At 56.4% G+C, this 23,377-nt stretch overlaps 1 protein-coding gene across 1 annotated transcript in view; it reads right to left on the reverse strand.

Annotated features, from left to right (window-relative positions):
• Positions 1–23,377, reverse strand: part of PAPLN (papilin, proteoglycan like sulfated glycoprotein) — a 44,344-nt gene that overhangs the window by 4,423 nt on the left and 16,544 nt on the right. The window contains exons 15-26 of the mRNA XM_075531253.1: positions 9,386–9,466; positions 8,940–9,159; positions 7,868–7,988; positions 7,501–7,630; positions 6,537–6,873; positions 5,784–5,921; positions 5,541–5,656; positions 5,178–5,307; positions 4,653–4,790; positions 3,878–4,005; positions 3,669–3,777; positions 1,255–1,421 (exon numbers count right to left, since the gene is read on the reverse strand). Coding sequence (XP_075387368.1) covers positions 1,255–1,421; positions 3,669–3,777; positions 3,878–4,005; positions 4,653–4,790; positions 5,178–5,307; positions 5,541–5,656; positions 5,784–5,921; positions 6,537–6,873; positions 7,501–7,630; positions 7,868–7,988; positions 8,940–9,159; positions 9,386–9,466 — 1,815 coding nt within the window. The remainder of the gene's footprint in view (positions 1–1,254; positions 1,422–3,668; positions 3,778–3,877; positions 4,006–4,652; positions 4,791–5,177; positions 5,308–5,540; positions 5,657–5,783; positions 5,922–6,536; positions 6,874–7,500; positions 7,631–7,867; positions 7,989–8,939; positions 9,160–9,385; positions 9,467–23,377) is intronic.

A 23,377-nucleotide genomic window follows, 5' to 3' on the forward strand; every position in this document is an offset into this window, starting at 1 on the left:
GACCTCTTTTCAAGTGTTAAAAACAGAGATGTTGCTTTGAGGACTCAGGTAGCCTGACCCAAGCCACAAAATCCTCAACCACTTCATATGCCTGTGGAGGCTGGACACTGAGTAAGGGAGACCAGAGACGATGCCTTTGAATTATGGTGTTGGTAAACAATATTAGAACAGCGGTCCTCAACCTGTGAGTCGCGACCCTTTCACAGGGGTTGCCCAATTCATAACTGGCCAAATGACTGTAATGAAGTAGCAATGAAAATAATTTTATGGTTGGGGGTCACCACCACATGAGGAGCATGAGGAAGGTGGAGAACCGCTGCCCTAGCGCGTGGACTGTCAGGAGAACGAACAAAGCTGTGTGGGAAGTACAACCAAACCACCCCCTCAAAGTGAGTGTGGGAGACGTCATCCCCTGTTCTTTGGACAGGTCATCCCGAGACGCCCATCCGTGGACAAGGATATCATGCTGGATGAAGTAGCAGGTCAGGGAAAAGGGGGCACTGTGGGTACAACTGTGAGCTCCAACGACTGAGGATGGTGCAGAACTGGGCAGTGTTTTGTTCTGTGGTGTACAGGCTCGCCATGAGTCAACAACAACACACGCCTTCATCACTACCACCACCACCTTCAAGATGATAAGTCCCAGTCAATCATTTATCCAAATAAAAGCAGTCTAAACTATGATTCTAAAGAGCTATTAAGCACTTCCACCATTTGTGTGTTATGATGCTGGAAGCTATTGCCAGCATCAGTATTTCAAGTATGCCACGGTCACAGGTCTCAGCAGCACTGCCAGCCTAAGACCAGGAAGAAAGGCCTGGTGAGCTCAAAATTAGCCAGCAAACCCCTGAATTGTATAGCTAGAACACGCACCTCCTCGGTCAGGATGTACTAGACAGCACCTGAAACAATAGGCTCAAAAAGACCAACCATCTAAGTCAGCACTGAGTCAAGCAACACCATGAGTCGGCCATAGACCCGACGGCAACTAACAGCAATTGAGCACCAGCTCCCCAACAAAAAGCATGACTTCCTCCCCCGCCCCCGATGGTCCCATCAGGTGGTAGAGTAGTCCATTGTTCAGATGAGGACAAGGGAGACCCTTGCCCCAAGTTGCACATCAAGTCACGAGCAGAGGGAAGCAGGATTAAAACCCACGTCCCTCAGTCCACAGAGCCTGCACCCTCTCACCCTCCAGAAGGACAAGGTATCCTAAACGTGCACACACTGCCCGCCAACTAAGGGGCCTCTTACCTGGAGCCACCACCTTCACCTCGGTGCTGCGGCTGACGGCCTGGCTCCCACGGTATGCACTGCAGGTGTAGGAGCCCTCGTCCCTGGCCTGCGAGTTGTAGATGACTAGGGTGCCGTCTGGGGACTGGTGGACACGATCCCCGTCAGCCCGCACGGGCAGCCCGTTCCTGTGAGGAAAGGGGCACTGGGGCAACCGGCTTTGCGGGCCCAGGGGGGCTGTTCTGCTGTTCCCAGGCCAGGAGAGGCCGGTGGGGGTCAAAGGTCACCCAGAGTCAACCAACTCCCTCCGCTCCTTTTGAGGATGGTAGGCCTCAAGGAAGAGGTGGGTGCGCACCCAAGACGACGGAATATCGGCAAAGCAGCACCCCATGAACCCCACGGGCTGGTCACGCCCCCTCCCCCAAAGGAGTCCCCGTCTGGCTTCTCATTGGCAGAGGTCTTTGAGCTGTGGCAGGACCCGGGCCCTGGGTGCATGTCTTCAGGTGCCCCCTCAGAGAAGGAGGGGGGGGGGTAGAGGAGGCAGGACTGGGTGTGAAGGTGGGGGTGGGGGTGCACAAACACGGGGGTAGCAGAGGAAATCCTGGAGATGAGACCGACAGCAGGGCTTGGGCTGTTGGGAACTTGAACTGGAGCCCACGGGCCAGGCGTGGTGAGCAGTGCACGCTGCAAGGCTCAGTGGGGTGGGGGCTACTGGAGGACACGCCAAGAGGAGAGAGGGCCAAAGGAACCTGGGGGAGGTCAGATATCGGGGAGGAACTCAAGGGTGACACATTTCCAACTGAGGCAACTGGGTGGCAGTGCTGCCAATAAGGGACTCCGGTCAGGGGTCAGGTGAGGTCACTGTCTGCCACTTGGACTCTGGGGTACCTGTAGGGTCCTGGAAGGGGCTGGAATCCAGGTGTGGAGCTCAAGAAAAGCATGTAGACCCAGATCATGTTAACAGCTGGGAGGACATGGGGGAGGTGTTGGGGAGTGGAGCTGTCTCAGAAACAGCCCTGCTCTGGAGTGGCCCAAGGGGAAGTCATCAGGCCTGACACCAGGACCCCGTGTAGAACCTAAGGACCAGGAAAGAAGAGCTGACCGGGAACATCCCTCAGCCTGTGCAGCTCCAGGAGTGAGGAATGCTGGGAGAAGGGGCGGTGGTCAGCAGGGCAGTGAGGGCGGATGTGTCCAGTGGAGGGAGAAGCAGAGGCCACTGGGGTGGGGGCGGTGGGGAGCTGGGGGGTGGAGATGTGAGCAGGTAAGCAGCTGACAACCATCCATGTGGACAGCTGGACGGGGCATGGGAGAGGGGCTGCAAGGTTGTCCGCCTCAGCAGGCTGGGAGGATCCAGAGAGGCAGCAGGGCAGAGAGAGGCAGCAGGGCAGGGAGAGGCAGCAGGGCAAGCAGAGGCCCAATGTCCATGGCACCAGCTGAACGCTGTGGGGCTCCCAGCTGCCCACAGCCAGTGCCTGTGCCCACCTCGGCCACCACTCACCAGCCAGTGTGCAGGCCCATTCCACACGCCATAATACCACCAGGATCCACCTTGGGACCTGATACTCCCTGGGCTTGAACAGCCTCCTCCGAGACCCAGCAGTCCCTGCCGGCCAGCCCTTCCCTCCCTTGGCTGCACAGAGCAGCGTCAGCCTCACACTACTCCCTGCAGATGACAGAACAGGCCTGTGTGGGCTAGGGACCCAGCACCCGCTCCCAGCTGGGGCTGCCCTGTAGCCTAGCTCACCCCCCACTGTCCCCTAGAGGTGCTCGAGCTCAGATTGCTTCATTCTCCCCCAGGGGTGCCTTGCAGCATAGCTCACCCCACTGCTCCCCAGGGGTGCCCTGGGCTCGGATCACCCTACTCTTCCCTAGGAGTTCTCTGGGCTCTGATAGCACCACTGTCCCTGGGGGTGCCCCTCCAGCCTAGATCACACCATGGGCTCCAATTGCCCCATTGTCCCCAGGGATACCCTGCAACCTAGATCACCCCACTACTCCCTGGGGGTGCCCTAGGCTTGGCTCCCAGGGTCCAGCCTAGGCCTGACACTGCAAGCAGGGAGGGATCGAAATATCTCCTGAACAAAGGGGCTGTGTGTCTGGGTTTCCAAAGCAGAGTGCAGCACTGTGGTTCTCAGTCCTGGGTGCTCTTGTCCCCCCAAGAGACAAGATTGTCACAGCTGTGGCAGCGGAGCCCCGGGGTGCTTCCACAACCCAGGCAGCACAGGGCAGCTCCACACAGCCCTAGGGCAGCCCCCCACCCACAGAAGGAGGGGCAACAGCTCCTGCTGTAGGGATGAGGTAGGGGGTAGGGGTAGGCACTGTTCCTCCCCGGGCACCAGCCCTGGAGGGGGTAGCAGTGATGCTGAAGAAAGGCCACCCACCCAGCCAGGCCCCCAACTTCATGAGGGAAGGTTCCGGGGCCAGGATGGCCTTACCTGGACCATCTGATGTTCACGCTTTCTCCTGCCACCTCACACAGCAGCCTAGCAGTGTCCCCCTCTGACACTGTCACGGTAGGAGACAGCCGTGTGATGGTCAGCTCCCCTGGGCACAAGGAGGGTGCAAGTTAGCCACATTACCAGCCCTTCCCTGGCCCCCCGACTGCAAAGGCCACGGCCTGCAGTGCTCAGGATGCCCAGCTTACCCAGGACTCTGAGCTGGACCCACCGCTGGTCTCGGTCCTGCCCGTTGAAGGCAACACAAGCATAGAAGCCGCCATCTTCCTCCACCACGGGGCTGATCACCAGCGAGCCGTCGGGCTGCTGCTGGTGCCTGAGGACAAGGACTGTCAGAAGCTCCAGCCCAAAGGGCAGGCAGGGGGAGGGGATCAGGTGTGGCAGAGGAAGGGAGACAGGCTCTTCCAGGCTCTGGGGAGAGGCTGCACATCCCTCAGTGGGGTGCAAAGGGCTTGTCTGCCTTATGCCACTACATCCTTTCCTGACTTGGAAACACCTGGCTTTTACAGCTAACATTCAAATTTAAAACAAAACCCAAAAAACCTCATTGCCAGAGTCAACTCAACTGCCCCCTATGACTTGCGGAGGCTGTAACTCTTTACAGGAGTAGAAAGCTGCCTCTTTCTCCCACAAAGCAACTGAGAGTTTTGAACGGCTGACCTCCAGGTCGCTGTGCTGTGCAAAACCCACTGTGCCGACCAGGCTCCTTCCTTGCAGGCTAGCCACAGACAGATCACTTCAAATGCCCAAGTCACTTGGGCTATGCCCCACGGAGGTATGCTCCACAGTTGCTGGTAAGACCGGCGCTCATCTCCTCCTGAGCCCCACTGGCACGACCTGTGACTGCTGTCAGCTAATCTACTCTAGAGGTGAAGCCCCACAGCTGCTGTCCAAGGAGACCCTAGCCCATCTCCCAACAGTCCCCATGCTGGGCTGGAGCTGGGATTGAGGGACAGCGCCTACCTGGGAGAAGAGAGGGGCTGCCCATCTTTCTGCCACTCAATAGTCGGGGGTGGGAAGCTGTCTGCACGGCAGGTCAAGCGGGTCCTCTGGCCTGGGCTGGTGTCCACCACCCCAGGCTGGTTCTGGTCCAGGCGCAGCCTAGACAGCAGACGCCAGTCATGAAAGGGCCTCCTCCACAGGCCGGGGACTGGCCGTCACTAGCGTGGTGCTGTGGTCAATTCCTCTACAGCCACCCTGTGTTCCGGGGAGCCCCACCCCGACCACCAGTAGTAAAACCTAGAAGCTTCCTGCCCCCAGCCCCTGACACAATTCTCCCTGCAGGTTGACCTCAGGCCCTTAATGGCTACCCCACCGGTCCCTCTGTAAGCAAGGCCAGCTCCAAGCAGCCACTGTCCTCCCGTCAGTCCCCGGGTCCACACCAATCCCACCTGCTGGGGGCCGCTCACCCTCCCCTCTCCCACCCACTGTCATGGTGCTGGCCCAGGGTGGGAAGCCGAGAGTGAGATGTTGCCCCTGGGTCAGTACCTGGCCATGGGCCGTGGGTGTGAGGATGACAAATCCCCCAGGCCTCCAGCCACGCCATGGCTCTGGGCGGGGTCCTTGGCCTGGGGGGAGTGCCTCAGCTCTGTCTCAGACTGCACTGCCACGCTACCCCCTGTCGTGAGGCAGGGAGAAGGGGGCTGTGAGGAACAGAGGGGCAGGACGGGTCATGGGGCTGACAGAGGTGGCTCAGAGGCATGAGGACCACTGGGTCAGGCATTCACCCAGCCCTCCTGGGGAGTGTGCCACCTGCCACCAAGGTGTCCAAGCCCACAGAAGCATGAGGGGAGCTGGCTCTCCCACCCAGTCCCAGGAGAGCTGGGGCGGCAGGGGGGGGGGGTGGGAAACCTGTGATGCGCAGCTGGACACCTCGGCCAGGCCTGGTGCTGCCACAACTGTAGGCGCCGGCATCCTCTGCCTGCAGGTAGCTGATGACCAGGGAGCCGTCTGCCTGCAGCTTGTGCCTGAGTTGGGAGAGCAGGGAAGAGTTGGGCTTCTACCAGAGACTTGGTGGGGGAGAACCCTCACAGAAACTCCCTCCTGCCCCCGGGGAGAGCCAAGGGCTGCTGCCTGGGAAGGACCCTCACACACCTGTCAGAGGAGACAGGCTGACCGTCCTTGTGCCACCCAGCACCGGCGGTCAGGGGGGTGTCCTCTGGGCAGAAGAGCTGCACAAATTGCCCCAGGGCAGCTTGCACCAGGCTGGGCTGGGAGACGGTCAAGCTAACCCTGGGAAAGAGCCGAGTGAGTGCCCGGACAGACCGGGCCCAGCCCTGTGGCGGGATGCCCACCCCAGGCTGGCATCAGAGGGACCTGGAGGCCAAGCTCCAGATGTCTGTGAACTCGCGAGTGGGTCCCTAACCTCCCACCGCCCTCCAGGTGTTGCTGCCACATCCTGGCCCTTCAGCAACAGGGCGGGTGAGAGGAGACGGGGAGTCAGTTAAAGGGCACACTGAATTCATGCACTGCGGGGGCGGGGGTGGTGGATGAAAGGACTCGCCTGGCGCCTCTGGAATGTAAAGGTGTCAAGTTTGGGTTCTTTCAAACTGTGCTTTTAAACAACCTAAATCCCTCATTCACGTGACAAGAACACCCGACAGCCACGCCGGCCAGGAGACACCACCCCCACTGCAGTTGGGAAACCTTGGGGAAGTGGCTGTCGCCAAAGGCCACCATGTCCACAGGCTTCAAGACCACCACCATGGACGGCCCGGCCTGCAGCCAGGCCACCTCGGAACACAGGGCAGAACTGCTGGGGTGCTAGCAGCCGGGGGGAGCGGGGAGGCAGGCTGCTGGCCTCAGGTTTGCACCTGTCACCAGCCCGGGGGAGGGCGGGCCACACACCTGTGAGAGGGCCTCCGGGACGCTGGTGCTGGCTGCCCAGCATTGCCACCTATGCCAGGCTCGTGGTCTCGCTGGCCCTGGCCTGTGGCCCCAAGCCTGTGCCGGTTGGCCTCCTGCTGGCCCCCGCCTGGGGCACTGCTCTGGACGGAGGCGCCGGGCTGGGAGCCCCGGCAGCTGCTCATGCACGCCTCCTCCGAGGCGAAGTTATTGGCATTGCCGTGACAGCCACCATACCAGAAGCGGTTACACCGGCCCACAGTGGCGATGAAGTACCAGCGGGCAGCCCAATCTGCGCAGGAGCCATGGGCGCTGGGCAGCAGGCACCGTACCGGATAAGCTGCCGTGGAAGGGACACGCGTCACGCACTGCCCAGCCAGGCCCTGCTCGCTGTCCGAGCTGGTGACTGGACAGAATGCAGGTCCCTGGCTGGGGGCCCAGCAGTCAGGAATCACCTGCCCACCTCCACCCCCAGAACTGAGGCCTGCAGGTGGCACAGACTCCACCCGTAGGGTGGTACTTAGAAGGAGGGCCCAGCAATAAGCTGCCTTTGCCCCCAAACTCTGCCTGGTCACTGCGTCAGTGCCCCACAGCCAGGTGCTTCCAGGCCAGCTCAAGTGTAACACACATTATGGCACCTGGCACCAACCTCCTCAACTGGAAACACCCCCACCCACGGCCTCTGGAGGCCCCTCCAGTCCAACATCTGCTGCCCATGTCCCAGCCAAGTCGGGACACATTCCTGGTCCTAGCAGTGACTGCCTGTGCTGGCCCTGTCACGGAAGGGGGACAACTTCCCAGGGGCAGGCAGCCTTCCTGGACAAACCTTCGACACCCCAAGCAGCTGGAAGGTCCGAGGGGACACTGTCCCACCTGGAACCTTCTAGGTGTTTACGTACCCCAGTGTTGTGGAAGCAAAAGCCGAAGCACCAGGAAAGGGGGCTGGGCATGGTGGGCGCCCACTCACCGTAGCTGGGCTGGCCCACACAACCTTCGCCCAGGGGGCCAGCCGCTGTGACCACGTTGTCATAGCAGCAGCCGAACTGTGAGCCCCGGCACTCACTGGCCTCATTCTGCTGGGCCTGAGGCCGGTGGGCCTGGGGAACCTAGGAGGGAGCCCAGGATTGGGGAACTGGTAAGAGGGCCAGGCTGTCTCAGGGAGGCTGGCAGGAAGAGGAACAGAATTAGGAGCCCAAGGGGCGTACCCCCAGCCCCAAGAACAGAGCCTTCCCCCACCTCCGGCCAGCCCAGAAGAGGCTTGAGGGCCCAATGACACTCAGCAGCCTCGGGGCTGGCCTCCTGCCCCCACCCACCCACGTGAAGCAGACACTCACTGTGGCCCGCACAGCTCCCAAGTCCAGCCCATTCCCAGCGCCATCAGTGCCAGGTGGCCTTGCACAGCCAGTCTGCTGGGGCCCGCGAGCCTCCGACACCCCGTCAGGGCAGCACCCATACCTAGGAGATGCCACACCCTGAGCCCACTGTGCCCACACCTCCCTCCCAAAGGCAACAAGGGGGTTCGGAGGGGCCTGCCATCTGCATCGCATCTGCCAATCAGGTGAGGAGGCCATTCATTTTACCCTCCCAGGCACCCCGCCCGGCACCACGGGTCCCAGAGGTTCTGCCACCCGCCCAAGTGCTAAGTGAGGGAGCTGAGCACACCAGGCTGCTGCCCCACAGCCCACGCCCTGCAGGGAGTCAGGGAGGCTGGCAGGAATAGAAGGGACAGACTGGGACCCACCCTCGGCCCACCCTTTACCCTGGCTCCCTGAGAGCCTGGTGGGAACATTGGGATCCCTCCCCACGGCCCCCTCAGCACTGGCTCACGGAACCCTCTTGGCCACATCGCCAGGGCACGTCCCCACCGAGGCAGCAACACTGGGTGAGAGTTAGGGACTCCACTCCGACCCAACAGGTTGGCAGTTCAAACCCACCCAGAGGCCCCTGGGTAGAAAGGTCTGATGAGGCTCCTGACCCTGCGGCGCCCTTCCAGCCCACACACAGGCCCTCCAGTTGGAAGGGACCCAACAAACGGGCACTCTCCTCCGGAGCCTCTGAGGGGTGCCCCCAGGGGACACACACCCTCGCTGCTGACCCAGAGGTGACTCCAAAGAAAGGCCTGGTGACCTGCTGAAAACCCCAGGGTGCACTGTCGCTCAGACACACATGGGGCTGCTGTGCCGGCGTCACAGAACCAAGATCGGGCATCATGACACCCGGAAGCTGAGTGAAATGACACGGGTGCTGAGGTGGCATAGCTAGGGCAGCTCCGAGACTTAAGAGCCCGCAGCCCATCCTGACCTCTGCCACCCCCACCCCACCAGGCACCAATTCTGCACTCCCCTGCCAATCTGATTGGTTGGGTGTTGGGTGTTGGGTGTTGGGGGGGGTGTCTCCAGCACCTACCTACTGTGTTGACATGAGACCTCAGGGCAGCCCTGCCACTGAGGCCCAAGAGAGGCAGTGTGGCCGTCGGGGCAGCACCCATGGGGGCTGTGCCTGCAGTCTTTGGGCCCCAAGTCCGATAGGGCTGGGCCCAGGGCCGCAAAGTGTGGCCCCCGGTCTCCTCTGGGGTTACTCCAGGCAGAGGGTTGCCCCTGGGCGACCCGCCGCTGGCCTCTGGATTCTAGAGGAAAGGGCCCAGAAGATGCATGGATCTGTCCCCCTCCTCACCTGCCATCAGTGTCCACACAGACCCCTGCCCATCCCCAGCCCCCTTGGTCATCATTAGTCCCTTGACCCCCATCACCTGGCCCCCTCCACTCAGGTACACGGGGGTGGGGGGGTGGGGGAGAAGACACAGTGGGAGGGAGAACAGAGAACAGCACAGGGCTCATGCCTGAGCTACTCACCGGAGTCAGGGGACTCCCAAATACCCAAAGATGTCCTGGGGTCCCTGGGGCCGGTGTGCACTTCCTGCTGGCTGAGAGCCTCTGAAGAGAGTGGGGCAGTCAGTGGACAGCCAGGGTGCAGAGGGAAGGAGAGGAGTGGGTCCCAGGGGTGACCAGTCTTGGACAGCATCTCCCTGTCCACTACTTAGGCAGAGCCTGGGGACCGAGGACAGAAGTGGGACTCAGCAGGGTTTCTTAAAACTCTCCCCACCTGGAGCAGAGAAGAGGGTCCATGTACTAATGGACCCAAGACCAGAACCACTGAAAGGGGTCACTATCAGGAGGTGTGGACAGAACAACACAAACTGGCAAAAGCCCCGGAAATTGTGGCCCTTAGTCACCCCCTTGTGGTCGAGAAGGGAACTGCAAGGAGCAGACAGGTCTAGAGGAAGAGCAGCAGGAGCGGCACACACTGCAGACTAACCGGCCTCTGGCGGCCAAGTTCGGCAATTCACCCACAGACAGACGTGCAGAGGGTTCCGAGGCAGAGTGGAAGCAGGAAACAGTGAGAACAGGTCACCTTGTGGGTGGGGAGGGTGACACCGTGAAACAACACGCGCTAGGAACTGTTGGATGGGAAACGGGTCTGCTCGGTAAACCTTCTCCCTCCGCACAGGATTAATAAGAAGTCCCTGCCCCTATTTAAAAGCCTCTTGGATCACACAGAAAATGCTCTATTGCATTTCAGCCAAAAGAACCGGATATGAATATTTCTGACGTGACCCCAATCGACTTGCCCCCGTGCCCACCAATTGTCAGTGTGTTGTCACACTGGCGGTATCGCTGAGATGCTGGAAGCCTGTCGCTGGTGTTTCAAATGCCGGCAGGGTCCCCCAACGTGAACAGGTTTCCGCCGAGCTCCCAGACCGAGCGCGGACTACAAAGAAGGAAGTGGCTGCCCACTACGGAGGAACGAGCGGATGGAACCCTGTGCGCAGCTTCGAACAGAGATCCTGTCGGCCTCACGAATGGAAGCAGGGCTCTGTCCGAGAGCGTGCCGCAGGACGGGGCCTTTGGGTCGGGAGGCGCTCAAAGGTGACTGCGGGGGAGCTGCTTTCTGCTGACGTGCACGGAGTCATCAAAAATGAAATGGAACATAAAGACCGATATCCTGGGCACCGTGAGCTAAGATGGACGGGCATTGGCTACACTGAGAGCCACGCGCAAGAAGAACGGCATTGGATTCACTGTCAGAAAGGGCATTTCAAGATCTTAAAGTGCAATGCTGTGATTGGATCACCTCAAGGCAGGTGCGTGTCACCCTGTCAATACAGCTATTATTCAAACTTACCACCACGAAAGCTAGTGATGGAGCAATTAAAAGAATTTTACAAACATCTTCCTTCAGAAACGGATCAAACATGCAATCGAGACACATGATAATCACTGGTAAATGGAATGAAGAAGTTAGAAACAAGAAAGAAAAGCCATACAACATGGGCTTGGTGATAAAAAATGAAGCTAGCGATCACACGATAGAATTTTGCAAGATCACGACTTGCTCCCAACACTTTTTTCAACAGCGCACAAGTGACTATACATTTGGACTTCTTCATAAAGATACACAAATTGAATACATCCGTGACAAAAGATGGAGGAGGGGTTTGAGATCAACAGCTAAAAGTTGGCCAAGGACTGGCCATGGAACCAGACCATCAATTGCTTATATGTACGAGAGGGAACCCCCCGACCCCCCAAAAGAAAGTTCCACCACCAAGCAAGCATTGAGCAACTCACTCTGAGTTAGTGTACCCAGTGGCACTGCCTGGGAAGTGAATTTTTTCGTGAAAAGTTTGACTCGAACCTTGCTTTTAATTATGAGCGATTTAAGAGAACAGTGAAACAGGTGAAATGTCGATGATGACAAACCTCGTTCTGGATGTCCATCAACCTCCCCAACAGACAAAATTGTCAACAAAATTTGTGCACTTGTGCTTCAAGACCAATGATGGACCACTGAAGAGATGGCAGAGTTATCTGGATGACCTTGAAGCTTAGTCAGCAAATTTTAACAGAAGCTATGGGAATGAAAACGGTAGGTGAAAAATTTGTGCCTCGGGTTCTGAATGGCCAGGAAAGAGAACATCAAGTGGAAACATGCCGTGCTTTGAAAGAACAGCTCCAAAGCGACCCAGTCTTTTTTTCCAAGGTCATTGCTGGTGACAAGACATGATGTTATTCTTACAACCCCCAAGTCAAACATCAGGTAAGCCAGTGGAAGATGCCACCATCACCTCACCCCCAAAAAGCTCAAGAGAAATCAAAGATCAAAACAATGCTTTTTTTTTTATGTGAGGGGGATAGTGTATTTGGAGTTCGTTCTACCAGGTCAGACTGTTAATCAAGCTTTCTATTTAGAGGTTCTGAAAAGATTACATAACATTGTGAGACCAGAAAAGGCCTGATTGTGGCAGATGGGGGATTGGTTTTGCCACCACAACAATGCACCTCAGCAGCCATCTCAGTGTGCCAGTTTTTGGCAAAAAAAAGACAAAAAACCAGCATGCTTCTCTTGCCCCAGTAACTTACTCACCTGACCTCACTCCATCGGACTTCTCTCTGCTTCCATGAATGCAGAGGGACATGACAAGGTATAAGAGGTGCTGTCAGCCATCCAAACACGAGTTTGAAAAATGTTTCCAAGAATGGAATTGCAGATGTGACCAATTGCTTAAGTGTAATGGAGAATACTTTGAATGTGATGAAGTTGTTTAGTTAAAATTTTTTTGAATACATAGCTTTGAAAAAAATCCAGTTTGGGGGGAGGGTATCCTCATAAGTTCAGGTTGAAACTGAAGAAAATTCAAACAAGTCCACAAAAGCCAAAACACAACCTTGAATCTACCCACCTAAAATTCCAGAACATCTCAAGAACAGACCTGATGCACTGAACACTAATGACAGAAGACCTGAGGAGCTGTTGGAGGACAGCAAGACTGTCATGCACAAAAAAAGCCCAAAAAGTCATTCAAAAGACAGGACAGACAAGATCAGCATGGATGTCAGAAGAGACCGAAGCCTGCCCTCCATCGTAGAGTAAGTACGGCCAATGGAAGAGAGAATGAAGTCAAAGGGCTGAATGGAACACTTCAATGGGCAGCTCAAGAACAGAGAGTCAAATATTATAATAAATAATGTGCAAAGACCTAGAGGTAGAAAACCAAAAAGGAAGAACACACGCAGCACATCTTAAACTGAACAAATGGATTTTTTAGTTTTAAAAACATTCTAGTCTCGAGCTGCAATCGTGATTTATGGGCAACATACTGAGTGGAGCGAGAAGCGCCAAGGGAAGATGGAAAGGAGAGTGCCATGGTGGCCTGTGAGCAAGAACCAGCGGTCCTGCAGGAAGGTGTTCACGCTGCACTGAAGGCACTGGCCAAAAATCAGGCTCCAGGAATCAATGGAAAGCCCATGGAAATGTCTTAACAATACAGCACTGGAAGCACTTACTCGTCTATGCCTGCAAATTTAGAAGACAGCGACTTGGCCAACTGACAAGAGATCCAGGTTTGTATCCATTCCAAAGAGAAGTGACCCAACCGAATGCTCAAATTACAGAACATAACTGCTATCACATGCAGTAATGGGTGCAGCCCTATACTGATTGACAGGGCGCTGTCAGAGGATCAGCTCAGCTCCAGGAGAGGACGGAGAAGAAGGGATATCAGATGGTTCCGGACTGAAAGCAGAAAAGATCAGAAAAATGTTTTTGTGTTTTATTGACTATGCATTCGACTGTGTGGGTCACATCAAATCAAAGAAAAATGGGAATCCCGAACAGTTCATTGTGCTCGGGCAGAACTGGGACTGGGTCAAGAGGCAGTCGTGTGAACAGAACAAGGGCAGACTGCACGGTCTAAAATCAGGAAAGGTGTGCGTCAGGGCTGTATCCTCTCACCGTACTTGTTCGATCTGTCTGCTGAACAAATCATCAGAGAAGCCGGATCCGCTGAAGAGGAACGCAACATCCGGATTGGATGAAGGCTTAACAATCTGCAGTGACACGAGGCTGTTTGCTGAAAGTGAGGACTTGAAGCGCCTGCTGATAAAGCTCTCGGAGTGCAGCCTTCAGAACGGGTTACATGAACAGAGAAAGACCAGAATCCTCACCAGACCAATAGGTAACATCATGATCAACATCATGATAAAGGAGAAAATGCTGAAGCTGTCGAGGATTTTATCTTGCTTGGACCCACAATCAATCTTCGTGGAACCAGTAGTCAAGAGATCAAAAGACGTGTGCACTGGACAAATCTGCTGTACAAGACCTCTTGCAAAGTCTTGAAAAGCAAGGATGCGCCTGACGCAAGCCATGGCATTCCCCCATGCATCCCATGCACGTGAAAGTTGGACATGGACTAGGGGAGACCATGGGAAAACGGATGCATTTGAACGGCAGTGCTGGTGAAGAACGTTAAAAGCATTATGGACTGCTAGAGACCAGCCGAGCTGCTCCTTAGAGGACAGTATGGGACACTTCGTCTCATGTGCTTTGGACGTGCTGTCAGGAGAGACCAGTCCCTGGAGGAGCTGCTCCTTAGAGGACAGTATGGGACACTTCATCTCATGTGCTTTGGACGTGCTGTCAGGAGAGACCAGTCCCTGGAGAAGGACGTCATGCTTGGGAAAGCGGAGCGGCAGCGAGAAAAAGGAAGGCCCTGCAGATAGATCGCAGTGTGGCTGCAAAGATGGACTTGAAGGCAGAAACAATGTGGGGCAGCTGGCACAGGCCGGAGCACCGATCCCTCTGCTGGGCACAGGGTCACCAAAATGGACACCACCGCCCCCACCCCCACCCCGCACGACCCCCCAAGGCAAGTGAAAGTAAGGCCCTGAAGATGGAGACCCTCCAAACCACGGTGCTGCTGAATACTGGAAGTCAAGTCCACCCCATGGAAGCGGGGAAACAGACCCGTCCTGGAAGGAGGACCGCCAGAGGCTCCTTCCAGAGAAGGACGGCAAGCTTTTGTCTGACGCGCTTTGGGCTCATCGGGAGAGACGTTCTTCATGCTTGGGAGCGGGGCTGCGGAAGAGGAGGAGGGTCATCGAGGAGGTGGACGGACACAGCAGTCACCACAGCGCACAGGAACAATGGTGAGGACGGTGCAGGACCAGGCGGTGTTTCACTCTGCTGCACACAGACCAACTCAAAACAAAGCCAAAATACCTAGGTTTTTCCACTAGACTGGTAGACAAAGGGACAGAGAACTGATAGCCACAAAGCAGAGACAGCCACGCATCCCTTGGAGACTGTTGATGTGGGCTCACGACTGCCCACTACAGAACTGTTCCAGCTTTCCTGGAGGTTTGAATGTTATCTTGTCAGTTTACTGGAAATCACAAACTGTGCCCTTACAATGGGTGAATTTCCATCGCAGCGCCAAGCCTGGAGGGCAGCACACTAGCACAGAGCAGCCAACTAACAGGGAGGACGCAGGCCCGGCCCAAGCTGAGCCGCGTTAACCCCTCTCCCCAGAAGAATGTATAATACAGAGGGCAGCACCGAAGATAGAGCCCGGGGAGAGTGGCAAATCTGTCCAGACCACATGGGTGCAAACTGAGAGGGAAAGAGGGAGGGAGAGAACCTCATTGCGGCCCAAGCCCCAGGGACGACATCCCTGCTCGGAGCAGCCAATGCACAGAGAGGACTAGAGGGCCGGCGCCACCAGGAGACATTCTCTCACTGACCCATAGCGCTACAGGGGACAGCACTGGACACACTGGGTGGAAAGTGTGCCCGGCCTGCCCCACACACAGCGGGGTGAAACACAACGGGAGCGCAACAGGACAGCAAGGGGAGGGGAGCAAAGTCACCAAGTCCCCGAGGAATCCTGAACATAGACTTCTGACTTGGGGACAGGGCTTGGCACCTCATCAGACCGGATTGGAAAACATTCATAAGGGTCAGCAGACAGACCTGGAACTATCTACTTGGGGGAGCTGGGGGGATGGTGTTGGTTTTTTTTTTTCTTTCTTCGCCCTCCCTCTATCTATATAAGATAGGCAGGACAGAGGGGGGAGCGGGGAGGGAGGGGTAAAAAAAAAAAGAGGACCTGATGCTGAGGGCTTAAGTGGAGAGCAAATGCTTTGAGAGTGATTAGGGCAAAGAATGTACTGATGTGCTTTATACAATTGATGTATGTATATGTGTGGATTGTGATAAGAGTTGTATGAGCCCCTAATAAAATGTAAAAAAAGAAAAGAAAATGATTAGGGCAAAGAATGTACAGATATGCTTTATACAATTGATGTATGTATATGCATGGATTGTGATAAGAGTTGTATGAGCCCCTACTAAAATGTTTTTAAAAAAGGATAGGCAGGACAATCTCAAGGAGAAAACAATGAAACCAGCGGTCAGGGCAGGGTGGGGTAGGGACATGGGAGAGGAGGAGGGAGGAGGAGTGGAGAGTCAACAAACCCAGGGATAAAGGAACAAGATATCTAAAATTGATGGTGAAGAGGGGGTATAATGCCTGGTGAGGCTTGATCAAGTGCAATGTATCCAAGAGGAATTACTGAGAGCCAAATGGAGGGTGAGCAGGATAGTGGGACAGCAGGAAGGTGAGAGGAAATAGAGGAAAGAACTAGGAGGCAAAAACTATTTATAGAAGTATAGCTACAGGCATGTATATGTGTATATATTAATTTACAATGAAAGGAATAGAGGCCAATGCACATATATCTATATATGGTAAGTATTAAGATAGCAGACAGACTTTGGGGCTCTACTCAGGCCTCCCTAAAAATAACAAAAAATAACACATAAGGACACTTTGTTCAAATAACCTGGAACTCTCATATTCACTTTCCCAACATGATTGAAGACAAAAAGGGTGCATAAGCAAATGTGGTAAAGTGGATGGTGCCTGGCTATCAAAAGATAAAGTGTCTGGGGTCTTAAAGGCTTGAAGACAAACAAGCAGCCATCTAGCAAGGAAGCAAATAAGCCCACATGGAAGAAGCACACCAGCCTGTGTTATGAGGTGCCGATGGGATCCAGTATTAGGCATCAAAAGATCCAAACAACATCCCCTTACAGAAGGGTCACAAGGAAGAGACGAACCAGTCAGGGTGCAGTATAGCACCGATGAAACATACAACTTTCCTCTGGTTTTTTAATGCTTCCCTCCCTCCCCACTATCATGACCCCAATTCTACCTTTAAAATCTGGCTAAACCAGACCATGTTACTGGTACAGATAAGAGCTGAAAACACAGGGAATCCAGGACAGATAACCCCCTCAGGACCAATATTGAGAGTAGAAATACCAGGAGGGAAAGGGGAAGGTGGTGGGAGAAAGGGAGAACCGATCACAATGATCTATATAAAATCCCTTCCTAGGGGGATGGACAACCAAAAAGTGGGTGAAGGGAGACAGCAGTCAGTGTAAGATATGAAAAACTAATAATTTATAAATTATCAAGGGTTCATGAGGGACAGAGAAGGGAAAGGAGGGGGAAAATAAGGTGGTGATATCAAGGGTTCAAGTAGAAAGAATATATTTTGAAAATGTTGGTAACAAATGTACAAATGTGCTCTACACAATGAATGTACTATAGATTGTGATAAGAGCTTTATAAGCCTCCAATAAAATTACTAGAAATAAAAAAGATCCAATTATATAAAAGATGGGGAGTTAGAGTGGAGACCGAAAGCCCATCTGTAGACAATTGGACATGCTCCCACAGAAGGGTTACAAGGAAGGGACAATTCAACCAGGGGGCAGTAGAGCACCGGTAAAACACACATCATTCCTCTGGTTCCTGAATGCTTCCTCTCCTCTCCTCCCCCTAACCCCCGCCCATCCACTACTATGACCCAGTTCTACCTTACAAATCTGGCTAGACCGGAGTACACACATTGGTCCGGATAAGAGCTTTCAGCACATGGAATTCAGGACAGATAAAACCCTCAGGAACAGTAGTGTGAGTAGCGATATCATGAGGATGGGGGAGATGGAGGGGGACAGGGAGAGAAAGGGGAACCCGCCACAAGGTTGGATATACATAGCCCACCCGCCAGGGGGACAAATAACAGAAATGTGGGTGAAGGGAGACAACGTCGTATAAGACACAAAACAACGATATATAAATGATCAAGGATTCACCAGAGTGGGAGCTGATACCAGGGGCTCAAATAGAAAGAAAATGTTTTGGAAATGTTGATGGCAACATATGTGCAAGTGTGCTTAATACAATTGAATGATGGATTGTCATAAGCTTTGTAAGAGCCCCCCCCCAATAAATTAAGTTTTAAACATTTTAAAATGGGTGAATTTCACGGTGCAAATGATATCTCTGTAGTTATTTTCCATCATAAGATATTGGAGAACGTTGCTAAGGCTTTGTTTAGTGATGTGTAGCAGAGGACTCACTGGGAAAGCTCCAAATGCCCACAGAACTGCCAGGTCTCTGTCTCGTGGGACTTTCCCTCCCTTCTGTATGCCCAGTGCCACTCAGGTTCCCACAGCATTGTAGGAGCCCTGGGGGTGGTGTGGGTTACTTCGTGTGCTGCAAACCCCAAGGTCAGCATTTCAAAACCACCACCCAGGCCACAGGCGAAAGAGAAGACTTTCTACTCCCCATAAAAAATTAGTCTTGGAAACCCACCGGGCAGTTCTACCTAAGTTTGATTTAGTTTGGTTTGGCTCCTGTAACTTCACATTTAAAGTATCAAAAACTAAAGGCCAAGCCCACCTTCCCAAGACGAGACGCTGCCATTTCTTCAGCACAAACTCCTCCCACCTTGACTGGCTCCCACCTCACTCCTGCTGCCTTTTCAAGCACTGGGTTGCTGCTCCCTGCTTGCTCCCCACCTGTCCCAACCCTGCCCTCCTAAATGGTGTCTCTCTCTAGCACCACTGCATTCGATGGCGCCCCCTGGGTTCTCCATACCCCAGACCATCTGGGATCCAGACCATCTGGGATCCACCCCTCCCCCCCAACCATGAGCCCAACACCCCTGGAAAGACCTCTCCCCACCTGCACCGAGCCCGGGACTGAGGGCCAGGACCACAGCAGATCTCTGTCCAACTTGGAATAGAACTTTAAATGTTACTTAATTGTAATTCATTGAATGCTAAGTTTAAAAGCAGATGCCTCATACACTTCCTGGAAAAAGGTAGGTACATTTGGAATAACTCGGCTATGTAAATCAGGTTTCAACTGGCAACATGCTATGAAATCTAAAGATAACTCAAGTATCACAATGCAAATACAGCACCCAGATTGACATGTGCTAATGAAAGCATGAACTACAAACTGGAGTTCAAAGATTTTCCATGACTAGCTCTTTACAAAGTCACTCTCCTGCGGAGCGGCAAGTGCTTCCGGACTGCTGCCGGTGCAGTCTGCAGCCCCACATGTAGAAACAGCACCACCACCAGCGCTCCTTGGAAGACAGACACGGGTGAAATTACATTGTAGCGAACCTGGTACATCCACAGTAGTCTGGGGATGTAATCAATAAAAAAAAAGTTTTCAAAAATTTAGTACAAAAAAAAGAACTTTATATCCAGTTAAATAAAATGTGCTTATAAGTATAATTTCACCTATTTCTTCCACGGAGCCCTGCTGGCCCGGGGCTACACAGGGGCCTGCTAACGGCAAGGTCAGCAGTTCGAAAGCACTTGCCGCTCGCAGGATACTCTCCACACACGTGAAGAGTGACAGTCTCTGAAACTCCGTGGGACAGCGCCCTGTCCTGCAGGGGTGCTGAGTCAGCACGACTCGATGGCAGGGAGCTTTATCCCTGGCCACAAGGGAGCCCTCCTGACTGAACAAGTGAGCGGTGGGAGAAAGGCCTGACCCTCTGCTGCCCAGCAGACTGCCTCCCTATGAGGCATGTGGTCCATACAGTCCAGTCACTTCAAGTGGCCGATAAGACACAAGCAAACATTGCCAAGGGGGTCAGGGGGAACAAGAAATCCCCAGAAATCCCATGGGGCAGTAGAAAGTGCTCTGGTGGCACAGTGGACTGTTACTCAGTGTGCTAACCACGAGGTTGGCAGTACAAACCTACCAGCCACTCAGCAGGACAAAGAGGAGGCTGCCTGCTCCTGTAAAGACTTACAGTCTCCAAACCCCACAGGGACTTGTCCCACTCCGTTCTCCAGGGCCGACAGGAAGCAGCTTCCATGTGACCGCAGCGTAAGAGTGAGTGGCGGGGCAGTCGTGTCCATCTTGTAGGGTTGTTACAGGTCCGAGTCACCTCGAGTTGGTATCTGAGGCCACTAGAAAGTTCTGAGTGGTGGATGTGTCTACAGATTGGCTCCAGCTCCCCACAGACAACTACACACTCCTCCCAGCCATTCACATTCCTGCACCGCAACATGAGTGAGAGTACAAAGAACCAGAGACAGGTCACCTGCAAGTTCAAATAACGATCCATCAAGGACATGCATGGAACCCTTGACCGGAAAATATCTACCTACAAAGAAGCATAGTTTGAGGACGCCTGTTCTAATCATACAAACAGCAGGATAGATTCTTTTATAACAACACAATCTGTGCTGATATGGTCCTTCCTACTTTTTGACCTGAGTCCTACTCACCCAGGGGGCTGGCAGCCTGCAGGCTCCCGAGGCAAGGGTCTTGCTGCAAATGTGTCCCGGGTGCCAGTCCCACTGCCCCCCCCAACCGCCCCCCATGGCCAGCAGCCTTCCAGGTGGTTCCTTGGCTCTCCCCTCCACCAGCTGCCCTGTGCACACAGAGTCACACAGGGCAAGGACTCAGGCACAGCGCCTTGTGATTTGGCACAAGCCAGAGAGTCCCTCTCATGAGCCCGTGTTCCAATGAGCAGAAAGCAGAGCAGCGTGCCTAGCGCCTCCCAGTCCTGGAGTGCACTCTCGACATCATTCTTAGCTGCTCTGCAGACATCCTGAAGACCTGTTGATTCTCACAAGGTACACAGGCCTCCTCACCAACCACAGACAGACGGACACACGCTCTCGCTCTCTCTCTCTCTCTCTCTCTCTCTCTCTCTCTCTCTCTCTCTCTCTCTCTCTCTCTCTCTCTCTCTCTCTCTGTAGTATATGAAGACCAAGCCCCCACCCCACCCCAGCCTTCGAGCACAGCTTTCCCAGGCAACACATCGTCAAACCAAGCAGCTCCTGGGTTTGTGCCCTCCTTGTGATGGACCCTCAGGCCCAGGACAGAGGGAAGACAAGGGGGGGTCGCATCTTGGGGGACCATCTTTCCAGGGCGCCCTGTACTGAGTACCCACAATAGGGAGGTCTGTGGGGGAATGAAGGGGAGGCTCACAGCTAGCAGGCCTAACAAGTTCTGTATACTCCACCAACAGACAGACAGACGCCGCGACATAGGCAGTGCCGGCTGATGGTGTGAGACAGGCAGCCCGTAGGACCGCCTAGCTTTGGTTTGGGGTCGTTCGTCCTGGGTGATGCCCACGTGCTGTAGCACGTCAGTGCTGATGTCACCACACCGGTTGGTTTGGAGGTTCTGTGTTCAACCCCCAAAGAGAAAGACAAATCAGTTATAAAGATACTGGTCAGACATGGCAAGAATCATGGAACTGGGGGAACTACAAGATACCCAACTTACACCAGAACCGATGTATGATGAAGTTATTGGAACGGAGGCCCGCTGTAAACTGGAAATTCCTATAGTTACTGCACATGATTGGGGGGTGGGGGGTGAGGAGCTAGTGCACAGAGGGATGGCCTGCAAGGTGGCCCATGTGCTGGGCTTCATGGATGGGAGAGTCCAGCAGACAGATGAGGGGCGTGTCAGTGAGGTGCTGACAGCACAGGCACAGGTCTCCAAACAAGTGCTGGCTGCTGGCAGCCGAGGGAGAGTTGGATGGAAGGGGAGGACTGGAGGGGAGAGGAAGAGGTGGGGAGAAAGGTGAGGGGAGAGGTGGCAGGAAACAGAGAGATGGGGGGAGAGAGAGACTTGTGAGGGGGGAGAGAGACGTGTGAGGGGGGAGAGAGACGTGTGAGGGGGGAGAGAGACGTGTGAGGGGGGAGAGAGACGTGGGGGGGAGAGAGACGTGGGGGGGGAGACGGGGCGGGAGACGTGGGGGGGGAGACGTGGGGGGGGAGAGAGAGGTGTGTGTGTGGGGGGGAGAGAGGTGTGTGTGTGGGGGGGAGAGAGGTGTGTGTGTGGGGGGGAGAGAGGTGTGTGTGTGTGGGGGGGAGAGAGGTGTGTGTGTGTGGGGGAGAGAGGTGTGTGTGTGGGGGGGAGAGAGGTGTGTGTGTGTGGGGGAGAGAGGTGTGTGTGTGTGGGGGAGAGAGGTGTGTGTGTGGGGGGGAGAGAGGTGTGTGTGTGGGGGGGAGAGAGGCGTGGTGGGGGGAGAGAGGCGTGTGGGGGGGGAGAGAGGCGTGGTGGGGGGGAGAGAGGCGTGGTGGGGGGGGAGAGAGGCGTGGTGGGGGGGAGAGAGGCGTGGTGGGGGGGGAGAGAGGCGTGGTGGGGGGGGAGAGAGGCGTGGTGGGGGGGGAGAGAGGCGTGGTGGGGGGGGAGAGAGGCGTGGTGGGGGGGGAGAGAGGCGTGGTGGGGGGGAGAGAGAGGCGTGGTGGGGGGGAGAGAGAGGCGTGGTGGGGGGGAGAGAGAGGCGTGGTGGGGGGGAGAGAGAGGCGTGGTGGGGGGGAGAGAGAGGCGTGGTGGGGGGGAGAGAGAGGCGTGGTGGGGGGGAGAGAGAGGCGTGGTGGGGGGGAGAGAGAGGCGTGGTGGGGGGGAGAGAGAGGCGTGGTGGGGGGGAGAGAGAGGCGTGGTGGGGGGGAGAGAGAGGCGTGGTGGGGGGGAGAGAGAGGCGTGGTGGGGGGGAGAGAGAGGCGTGGTGGGGGGGAGAGAGAGGCGTGGTGGGGGGGAGAGAGAGGCGTGGTGGGGGGAGAGAGAGGCGTGGTGGGGGGGAGAGAGGCGTGGTGGGGGGAGAGAGCGGTGGTGGGGGGGAGAGAGCGGTGGTGGGGGGAGAGAGCGGTGGTGGGGGGAGAGAGCGGTGGTGGGGGGGAGAGAGCGGTGGTGGGGGGGAGAGAGCGGTGGTGGGGGGGAGAGAGCGGTGGTGGGGGGGAGAGAGCGGTGGTGGGGGGGAGAGAGCGGTGGTGGGGGGGAGAGAGCGGTGGTGGGGGGAGAGCGGTGGTGGGGGGGAGAGAGCGGTGGTGGGGGGGAGAGAGCGGTGGTGGGGGGGAGAGAGCGGTGGTGGGGGGGAGAGAGCGGTGGGGGGGGAGAGAGCGGCGGTGGGGGGGAGAGAGCGGCGGTGGGGGGAGAGAGCGGCGGTGGGGGGAGAGAGCGGCGGTGGGGGGAGAGAGCGGCGGTGGGGGGAGAGAGCGGCGGTGGGGGGGAGAGAGCGGCGGTGGGGGGAGAGAGCGGCGGTGGGGGGAGAGCGGCGGTGGGGGGGAGAGCGGCGGTGGGGGGAGAGCGGCGGTGGGGGGGAGAGCGGCGGTGGGGGGGAGAGAGCGGCGGGGGGGGGGAGAGAGCGGCGGGGGGGGGGGAGAGAGCGGCGGGGGGGGGAGAGAGCGGCGGGGGGGGGGGAGAGAGCGGCGGGGGGGGGGAGAGAGCGGCGGGGGGGGGGAGAGAGCGGCGGGGGGGGGGAGAGAGCGGCGGGGGGGGGGAGAGAGCGGCGGGGGGGGAGAGAGCGGCGGGGGGGGGAGAGAGCGGCGGGGGGGGAGAGAGCGGCGGGGGGGGGGAGAGAGCGGCGGGGGGGGAGAGAGCGGCGGGGGGGGAGAGAGCGGCGGGGGGGGGAGAGAGCGGCGGGGGGGGGAGAGAGCGGCGGGGGGGGGGGGGAGAGAGCGGCGGGGGGGGGGGAGAGAGCGGCGGGGGGGGGAGAGCGGCGGGGGGGGGAGAGCGGCGGGGGGGGGAGAGAGAGCGGCGGGGGGGGGGAGAGAGCGGCGGTGGGGGGGAGAGAGCGGCGGTGGGGGGGAGAGAGCGGCGGTGGGGGGGAGAGAGCGGCGGTGGGGGGGAGAGAGCGGCGGTGGGGGGGAGAGAGCGGCGG

The sequence above is a fragment of the Tenrec ecaudatus genome, chromosome 14 (genome assembly GCF_050624435.1).
Source record: "Tenrec ecaudatus isolate mTenEca1 chromosome 14, mTenEca1.hap1, whole genome shotgun sequence".
NCBI classification, from domain to species: domain Eukaryota; kingdom Metazoa; phylum Chordata; class Mammalia; order Afrosoricida; family Tenrecidae; genus Tenrec; species Tenrec ecaudatus.